Source organism: Dromiciops gliroides, chromosome 2 (genome assembly GCF_019393635.1).
Source record: "Dromiciops gliroides isolate mDroGli1 chromosome 2, mDroGli1.pri, whole genome shotgun sequence".
NCBI lineage: Eukaryota > Metazoa > Chordata > Mammalia > Microbiotheria > Microbiotheriidae > Dromiciops > Dromiciops gliroides.
Genome location: NC_057862.1, coordinates 419,513,683 through 419,524,020, shown reverse-complemented (window position 1 = coordinate 419,524,020; position 10,338 = coordinate 419,513,683). Strand labels below are relative to the sequence as shown.

Sequence of the window (10,338 nt, the reverse complement as noted above, 5' to 3'; positions counted from 1 at the left end):
GACACTAACCACTTGAGAAGCAGGGCAACCCAGATGATGAAAGGACTATAAATCACACCCAGTGAGCACTGGTGGGCAAGATCACTACTTCAATGATCATAGCAAGTGACAAAATCTTCCTCTCCCTGAAATCTAGAGGACTTTCCTCCTGGAACCAGAAATTTACATTTCATTATATTAGTTTCATTTCCCTGAACTGTAGTATAGCTCCCTTTCCTGCTTGATTCCTGTCCATTCCATTTCATAAACAAAACAAAATTTAAAAGTTTAGAGTATGTAGATACAGTTTATTGATTTTTTTTAGGATCTGGGGGAAAGAGAGATTGGAAATTCCATACATTTGTTAAGAATTTAATAATAACAGAGAGAAAGGTATACAGAATGATCAAAGAGGTATCAGCTAAATGACTAGCTTTTGTCCCCAAGATCCTCAACTCCTCTGGGAGTTCACAATCTAATACAACACATACAATTTATATACAGAGTAAATAGAATGTAATGTCAAAAGAAGGGACTAGAAATGGGGGATAAAGTGGGAGTGGGGGAGGTCTCTTGCAAAAGCTCAGATTTGGTCTCAGTCTTAAAGGGAGCCAGGAAGTGAAGACAAGCAGAGAGAGCATTAAAGGCATTGGAGACAAGCAAAAAGACCCAAAGTCAAGAGATGGTGTGTCATGCAAGGAACAGAAATAAAGCTGGTGTCATTGGACCATAGGGTACGTGAAGGGGAATAAAATGTAATAGTAATGGTAATAGTGGTGGTGATGGCAGCGGGAGTAGCAGTGGTAGTGGTGGTGGTGGTAGTAGTAGTAGTGGTGGTGGTGGTAGTGGTGGTGGTGGTGGTGGTAGTGGTGGTGGTGGTGGTAGTAGTGGCAGTAGCAGTAACATAATAGCTAGCATTTATATAGTACTTTTAAGGTTTACAAATTACTTTACTGATATTTTATTTTATCCTCACAACAACTTTGGGAGATAGATGCTATTATTATTCACATTTTATAGATGAGGAAACTGAGGCACAGAGAGGTTTGGTGATTTGCCCAAGATCACACATACTTCAGAAGCTTCCAGTAGAGGCTTAGCTAGTATCATGGCAATTCTAGGAGAGACCAGGGAGAGGAATTGCTAGTAAGTGTCTAAGACTATATTGTACATATTGACTCCAAGTCCATTTGCACCACCAAAAGGCTGGAAAAATAGGAAGGGACCTTGTTTGAATAATTGGAGTTAGTTAACATTATTCCAACCAAAATAACTGAGAGATCAATGGGTATAAATTAAAGGATGAAAGATTTCATCTCAATATTATAACTGTTCAGCAAAGGAATTACTTCCTCATGAAGTGTTATACTACTTATCATTGAAAGTGTTCAATGGCCACTACCAGGGAAGATATTGATGGTTGGGTAGGAGACTAAACTACATAGTCTTGAAATTTCTTCTAACATGAAAATTCTATAATCATACAGGTTATACCCCCACATTAAAAAGGTGTTGTCTACTTCCTAAAGAAGAAAGACTATGAATCAGACTAACAAGATCTGGGTAACAGAATTCCTCCTCCTTGGACTTACTGATGACCCGCAGACCCAGTTGTTACTCTTTGTATTGTTTCTGGTTGTCTACTTGGTTACTGTGCTTGGAAACCTGCTTCTCATCTCCCTGGTTCTATCTGACTCACAGCTTCATACACCCATGTACTTTTTTCTGTGCAACTTATCTACAGCTGACCTCTGTTTCTCTACTACCATTGTTCCCCAAGCCTTAGTCCATATGATTTCCAGGAGAAAGTACATTTCCTTCATGGGCTGTGCAGCTCAGATTCTTTTCATCCTTCTTTTTGGGTGTACAGAATGTGCATTGTTAGCTGTGATGTCCTATGACAGGTACTTAGCTATCTGTGACCCCATGCACTATCCTCTCATTATGACATGGAAGGTATGTATCCAGTTAGCCTTAGGGTGCTGGGTCAGTGGCATATTGGTATCCATGGTGGATACAACATTCACACTACAACCTCCATACCAGGGAGAAAATAGGATTCCTCATTTCTTTTGTGAACCCCCAGCTCTCCTGGCCCTAGCATCTGCAGACACCCATAACTCTCAGATGGCTATTTTCCTTATGGGTGTGGTGATTCTTCTTGCACCTGTGACCCTGATCCTGGTCTCCTATGGATGTATCATAGTGACTGTTGTCAGGATGAAGACAACCTCAGGAAGACTCAAGGCATTCTCCACCTGTGGGTCTCACCTTCTTGTGGTAATTATTTTTTATGGGTCAGCCATAATTTCCTACATGACACCCAGGACTGCTAAGGAGCAGGGGAAACTGGTCTCTGTGTTCTATGCAGTAATAACTCCCATGCTCAACCCCCTCATCTATAGCTTGAAGAATAAGGATGTGAAGAGGGCACTCAGAAATGCAGTTATCAAGGGACCACAGGGTAGATTCTGATGTCATAATCATTATTTTTCAATATACCTCACATTAAAAGCTTACCATGTAACCTATACTTTGAAAGAAATGGCTTTTTCCTTATCATTGGAGTGTGGTGAGTAAAACTACATGTGGTTGCCTTATTTCTGTCCCAAGTTTAGTGAAAATTATCTGGGGTTCCTAATATATTTGTTACTTATAAATGAGAAGTTTTAGCACCAGTTTTGGGGCATTAAACATTTATTAAAGTATATTAGATATTAGTAAAGAGAGAACACTTGGCTCAGAAAGTTAAGAAGAGGCCTATCTAGCCTAGAGGAGAGAATAGAGCTCAGCCTGGCCTGCTTCTTCCTCCAAGTCCTCTGCCACCACCAGTGCCTCCATGAGAATCTAACTGTGTGAGAGAGTAACTGTGTGTGGAAGCCTTTTCTGGCTCTGGAGGAGAGGTGGTCCTTACAACACTGCTTCAACTAATTGGCTAGCATCAACCAAAATCCATTGGTTCACTGAACTTGAGGGTGGTCCTGTGTTGAGGTCAGAGTTCACACCCTTTGAGAACACACCCTCTTGAGGGCCAGGCAGATGTAGTAGTTTTAATTGAATTAACTTTAAATGAGTCAATTCAATCAATCTTAACCTGACCAATCTCCTCAAGGGCATTTGGGTGTTCCTAAAATCCTATTATTTTCTCACAGGAGGTAGAGAACACTGGAGAACAGTTTGCATTGCTCTCAATTATAGATACAATATTTGTATATTGTATACCTGTATTATGTCTTTCACCATGAAGAGAAATGTGACCAGATGCATCAATCATTGTGGAAAACTGGGTGTTTTTTCTAATGTGGGGGACTGAAATGGATACTATGGATTTGGCATCATAACAGACCCTGGAAATTCTTCACTAAACTTTTGAATTGAATTGAAGTGGGTGTGGTGGAAGGATTTCTGAAATAAAAAACCATCAGTAATTTGGGAAGCTAAAGAGGAACTGAGAAAAAAAAGCTAACTCTATCTTTGAAGGCCTGCCATTGGTGATTTAGTCACATTGTACTCTGAAGTAGAGTGGAACTTCTATAGTGATAAGATGCCTTCTGGAGTACTTTGTTCTATATCTAATACAATATCTTAAGAAAGACATTTCCAAGTTAAAGTGTGGGCAGAGGAAGGTGACCAAGATGATGAAAGCACTTCAAAAGACGTCATATAGGGGGCTAGGGAGCAGCTAGGTGGCACAGTAGATAAAGCACTGGCCCTGGATTCAGGAGGACCTGAATTCAAATCTGACCTCAGACACTTGACACTTAATAGCTGTGTGACCCTGGGCAAGTCACTTAATCCTCATTGCCCTAAAAAAATTTTTTTAAAAAGATGTCATACAATTGAATAGTTGTCAGAGAGTTGAATCACAGAATTTTTGAGTAGAAAAACATCTGAGATTCTCTCATTCAACCTCTACCTGAAAAAGATGACCTCTTTAAACATTTATTAGAAGTGGCAAGTATGCAAAATGGTCAGTAAATAATCATGAGGCATTTTATTCAGGGTCTAAGAATTGCTGTTTCAGGCACCACACTGCCTTTTCAGATAGGGGTGCCTCAGACCGGGAAGTTACAAAAGGGTCCAATAGGTAGGTAGCTAATAAAACCACAGGATCACCTGGCATAATCTGTCGGGTCAACAGAACAGCCAAATTATAGGAAGGGAGTATTGATAAGAGATTAAAAGAACAAAGTTGCCTCCTTGGAACTATATTTGTCTGGGAACAGGGGAGCTTAGAAACTGCTGATCAGAGAAGGGTAGGAGCCCAGAGTTTCCCAGGGGTTGACAGAAGTTATCAACCACTATTTGAAGATCACCACTACATAATAAAGAAGCCTATTATACTTCTACACAATTCTAAGTATTAGGAATTATTTTTGTTATGGGGAAATAGGGTGGGGGTTTGGGATAGGGATAGGGGTTGGGGTTTCAGATCCTTAGGAATTCCTCTTTAATGAATTATACCCTCTTGCACACAAATCCAGTAGAATAAGATAACAATTTAATTAGGGGCTAGAGAAAGGAAACCAAGAGAGAAATCCTTGGACTTCTCATGGGGAGAAGTCATAGCACAGAGTCGTGGCTCTGAGATACTTATCTCCTTGAGCAGGAGACAGACAGGTACTTTTATAGAGGACTGGTGGGGATGATCATCTGACTGTGGAATTTTCTCTAATTGGGGGAGGACCATACCATACTGGTGGTGGCTGGGGGAGTTGGGTGAAGGGTGGCTGCAGATCTCTCAAATCATCTCTCTCCTCCTCACACCACAAAGGCAACAGCCACACCTAATCTTATCTCCCCAGGTGTGGGGGAGACTGAAATGCAGGGTGGTGGTCCTGGAGCTAGCTCAGTCCGGATCCTGTGCCACTTATCTCTTTAGGTGTGTCTGTCCTTTGGTTTAGTTTCTCAAGAAGAAGGTCCTTTGATGTATCCCAGAAAACTTCTGGGGTGGTGCTAGGCCCATAACATTTTTTCATACCAAGTTAAAGAACAATCTCTGAAATTGTCTACATCTACATTTAGTTTGCCTCCTGGGGCCAATCAGAACAGGTCTGACATGGTGACCATAAGCAAGGGAAATATTATCTCAGTAGATCCTCACAACAACCCTGTGAGGTAGGAGCTATTATTGTCCCCCATTTGCAGTTGAGTAACTAGGGACATACAGGTTTAAATGATTTGCAAGATGATATACAAGATATGGATGGGTGCTGCACATCTTAATGATGCCCCATTATTCCAAAATCCCCTCCGTGTTATTTGCATTTCTTTTATTTTGTAAAGATGTATATCATCTTGAAGACCTTGACAATAAATGTTTAGATCTTCAGGCCCTTGGGAAAAGAGTAAAGGAAGAATGTCAGAGGAGAGGATTCTTATGGAATCATTGTTTGGAGGGCATGATGAAAGTGGAAACAGTGAAAATTCCCTATTCTCTTGGGCCAGAAGAACAATCCTTTCATCTCTCTGAGGTTTCAACATTCTGCAAGTTTTGACCAAGAGAATGGTATGAAAGTGTGAAACAATAGTGAGTTTGTCCATGACAGCTTCTCTACCATATCCTGCCCCCCCCCCCCCGCCCCGCCAAGCTAAAGAACCTATTGTTCCTCCTGTTTCTGATGATTTATTTTATGAACTTTGTGGGCAACATCCTCATAATCTTAAACCCTACTGGTCACTATAGCTGACTCTGCCTTGCCCAGCCCCACCTTCTTCTCCCTCAAGATGCTATCATTCTTAGAAATCAGGTTCAACTTGATCACATTGACCATGATATAAGGCAAGGAAACAACCATCTCTTTTCTCAGTTGGGCATCTCAGATGGATTATATATTCTTCCTTGGAACTTCTAAGTGCTACCTCCTGCCTAACCTAGTCATATGATCACCATGGAGTGACATGGGAGCTTTTGTACTATCCAGGTACCATGGGTCACAAACTCCCATAATCTACAGCCTTTGCAACAGAGGGGTGAAAGTTATTCTCACTTGGATCTTTTAAAATGTCTTTTTCCATTAATCCCCAAATTTTGAACAAATTAACCAGAAAGAAGATTGAGTTGAGCAGGAATTAGAGACAGTAGGAAAAAGTTGCATGATGTAGTATATTAACAAATACTAGTTGACTGTCTGGATGAGAAGTTGCCTTGGAGTTGGGAAGATCTATGTTCAAATCTCATATCTGACAAGCCATGTGACCATTAGATAGTCACTTAACCTCTCTGTTCTTCAGTGTTATACATAACATGGGAATAATGATACCTATAATTCTTAAATGACAAAGTTGCTTTGGGGCTCAAATTAAATATGTAAAACACTTGGCAACAATGAAAGCACTAAATGAATGTCAGTTGCTATTGCTAATAAAAAGTAATTGGAATAACATGACTAGCAAGATAGTTGAATAGTTGCTTTCTACAAACATCCCTTGTTCCAAAACCGCACACAACTAACACTGGAGTACTTTAATATTTGGAGTTCTCATCCTTACTATCAAGTGACTCCACATGCCCCTGCAATAAGGATTTTTAAAAGTCCTCAGGTTTATCTTTCAAGGTCCAGGTATATGGATTTCCTATATCAGAGACTCGGCCTAATCCTTGCAACTTCACAAGAAATGGCAAATACTGATCTGTCTGGCCATGCAAAGGAAGAAAATTGGAGATGAAAAACTCATTCAGGGCAAAAAAACTTTCCACATATAGTACTCAGAGCACTAGGCTAAACTCAAACAGAATGTTAGGGCCTGGTAAAAAGAAGACTAAAACTGAGACTAGTGCTTTGCCCCTTCCCCCAGTTAATCAGCACAGGAATCCAGGCCCAACCAAACCCTATACATGTAGTTTTGAATTAACTGCTCTAAGATTTGGTCTTTACAACAACAGAAAAACACACCAACAGATCTTTCCTAATGAGTACAATATCCTCTAGAGCATATTTGCTCTAGAGATCATCTCTCATCATAGCCCATTAAATTTATAGTATCCTCAAAGAATTTGCTCTTATTTGAAAGGTAATCTTCTGAACCACCAAGGAGACTTCCTTCTGGGAAAGGGACATGTGAACCAGTTTTCCACTCCCCCCCTCCCCTCTCTTCCTGGCACTTTACAAGGATTTAAAATATGTTTTCTGCCTTCCAGAAAAGAGTGCTGTGCTTTCTTTTGCCCTCCATTTAGCCCAGTGTTTACTTCTCATGCATCTGTTCTGTGTTCTGGCTATGAGGTCCTTTTCTGGTCTTCTCTACATTTCAGGTGAGAAAGCAAAGGTTAAGATACACATAGGAGAAAGAGGAAGGGTGGCTGAAAGAGGTGAAGTTTGATCTTGAATATTTCAGGGGAATTTATATTCAGTACCTTGCTGATTTTATCCTTTTGATTCAAAATTCCTCACCCACCAAGCATAATATTCTATAACTTTCCCTTAGACAGTTGACATCCTCAGATGATTCTCATTATCGAACAAATGTCCTATCAACACCAGGCATTCCTCAAGAACTGGCATGGAAGGAATCCCAATTGATACAATGCATCAGAAGATGAATTCCTTTGCTGCTACAAGAGCCCTTTGTACAGTATTTACATTTGTCTATATTGGTGAGGGTTTGGGTATAGGTGCTTCCTCCACAGCTATATTTTTGCATTTAAAACTCATGTGGAGTTATATGGCTTTCTCCCTGATCATATCTAGCTATTGTTTAAGGAGAAAAAACAACACAAAACAAGCCCTATGCAGTTAAGAAACTGGTCCTTTAGACTCTTCAGAAAATTATTATTTATGTCACAAAGGCATGAAGATGATCTAGAGAAGTAGTATTCAACAGGTAACCCCAACAATGGAGTTTCAAATGTAAAAATCCTGAGGATGAGGCAACACACTTAATCCTTGGGTCAATGGAATTAGGATTAGACAGAAGCAGAAGGCCACAGGAATTTCAGTGTACACCTTTGGGTCTGAGTGGTGGAATGACAGTGTGATACAGGCCCCCAAATTCAACCCCCTAAGATCACATATTATCACTAGATTCTCCATACACTTTCCTATTTCTGCTGTTTATCAAACCAGCCTTGGACTTTCCTTTCTTCTGAGACGGGGCAGAGGACAACTGGGCACAGTTAATAAGGTAGAATGTAAAATTAATTAACATTCTCCAGAACCAAGAAAAGCAAACATTTCAAAGTTGGTTAGTTAGATGATAGGAGTGAAGTGTGTGGGTGTTGGTTGAAAGATGGAGGGCAGGACTATCTCTTAAAATGTGGCATGGAGTATCTCCTAAAAGAAAAATTTGGAGTTCTCCTTTGGAATCTATATGTCTCAGTTTGTCTGGTTTTAAAAGAAAATATGTCAAACTAACACTAACATCTGAAATCTTCTACATCCCTCAAGAATCATATTTCAGTTCTTTAGTTCTGAAAACAAATGAGGTGGACATGGATTGAGACACATTGACCCTTGGGCAATGGATGTTGTCTACAGAAATCACTCAGGCTGTTGGGAGAAATTCAAGGGTATATGGGAAAACACTTCCCCAATACTAACAGTCTTTGGGAACAATGCAGAATAATATAACCATTCTATTACACTCACTTATAGAAGTCAAGAACAAACCCTATTTCTATCCTGGAAGATCAAGCTCCAAGATAGTATCTCTCTTTCAGCACCCATCATAATAAATTAGGTCAGAACTAGTTATCTCAAGGAACTGCTGATTCTTAACTACTCATCTCTTGGCCCCTCAGGACCCTAGTACCTTCACTCAGAATCTATTAACTTCTCCCTGTCAAAAAACATGAAATTGTGATGAATTCTGAGAATATTCCCTAATAGCTTCTTGTGACTTTTTTGCCACAAGAAAAGCCAGGGAAAATTTCCATGGAAATTTTCAATTTCAACAAGGAATTTGAAAAAAAAATTCTAATGATATCCTTGTGAACAAGATAGGTAGATGGGAACTGCATGGAAGCATAGTTAGATTGGATCCAGAGCTGGTTGAATAACTAGAACCAAGGACTGTTTGTTAAAGTACCATTGTCATATGGAGAATGCATGGAGCAGGGTACAAGGGAGTAGTGTGTGTGTGTGTGTGTGTGTGTGTGTGTGTGTGTGTGAGCGCGAGACTGTTTTGTAAGCGCTCGCCCGAGAGCTGTGTGTGTGTGTGTGTGTGAGAGTGAGAGAGAGAGAGAGAGAGAGAGAGAGAGAGAGATAGAGAGAATGTCTCTACTGGCAAACCTTCAGACATCTCTCAACTTTGTCCTGTACTTAAATAATGATTTTGATTAAGGCATAGATAATCTGAAATGTAGAAAGATGGGCCAATACCCAAAGTGTACTGAAAATGAGGTTACCACAAATATACTGTTTAGAGCCATCAAGTCTCTCACTTGTTTGGCTTTCCACTCACAGACTGATTTCTTTATTCAGGAGTCAGATGAGATATTAAGTAGCTAGAAATAAAGTAAGTAGGAATGTACTTTCCCTGGAAGTCCCAGAAGGTCTTGATCACCAGCAATAAGCCCTCATCTGGAACATCTTTACAGTAGAGCTGAAAATGGTCCTCACCTTGAACAAGTACTCTAAACACTAATTTACCTTCAGAATATTCACCAATTACCTATTAAGTGTGGCATATAGTATTCCTAGAAACTAGGGTCACAAAGACAAAGAAGAAACAGTATCTATCCTTGAAGAGTTTATATTCTATTGGTATAGTCTTGGTGTAGTTTGCACTTTGGATCTAATCTCCAATAGAAAAACCAAGTTAACACATCCTATGCCTGATTAACATGGATGTATCTATGGCACAAAAATGAGAATATCATCTAAATAAGCATCAATAAATTGCTTGACTGTGAGCTCAACACAAGATAAATCATGTGACTGCCCAAATACTAAATACAATCTCAGGCTCCATTATAGCAGGTACAATATCATTGATAACCAAAGGAACTAAAAGATACATTAAAAAGTGTGGTGGTCAAGCCACATGTGGAATATTATACTCAGATATTGACCTTGCTGAATTCTGAAATCTCAAATTAATGTTTGAAAAGAACATTAAAAAACAAAACACATCTAGAGGAGGGCGAACATAATGGTGAAAAATTGGGAAAACATTAATTCTGAAGAAGGTTGAATGAATAGAAAGTGTTTAGCCTGGAAAAGAGAAGACTTAGGGAGGCTGTGCAATGTGGCTTCAAATATTAGGAGAACTGTTGTGTGTTAGAGTGGTGGGGGGGGTTGAACTAGATAACCTCTTATATCCCTTCCAACATTAGATTCTCTAATAATATAGGTAACCTCCTCACATCAAATACCTGTTGACCCATTTTGGAAAAAATCACCAAAATAAATAAATAAATAA

The 10,338-nt window shown here is 39.7% G+C and overlaps 1 protein-coding gene across 1 annotated transcript; it reads left to right on the top strand.

The window, feature by feature from the left end:
• Nucleotides 1–1,518: 1,518 nt before the first annotated feature.
• LOC122739010 (olfactory receptor 2D2-like) lies at nucleotides 1,519–2,454 on the top strand. The gene has a single exon (XM_043980876.1). The coding sequence runs from the start codon at nucleotides 1,519–1,521 to the stop codon at nucleotides 2,452–2,454; it is 936 nt and encodes a 311-aa protein (XP_043836811.1).
• Nucleotides 2,455–10,338: the final 7,884 nt, after the last annotated feature.

Coding starts and splice junctions, on each gene's coding strand:
- LOC122739010 (XM_043980876.1), top strand. CDS start 1,519: ATGAATCAGACTAACAAGATCTGGGTAACAGAATTCCTCCTCCTTGGA.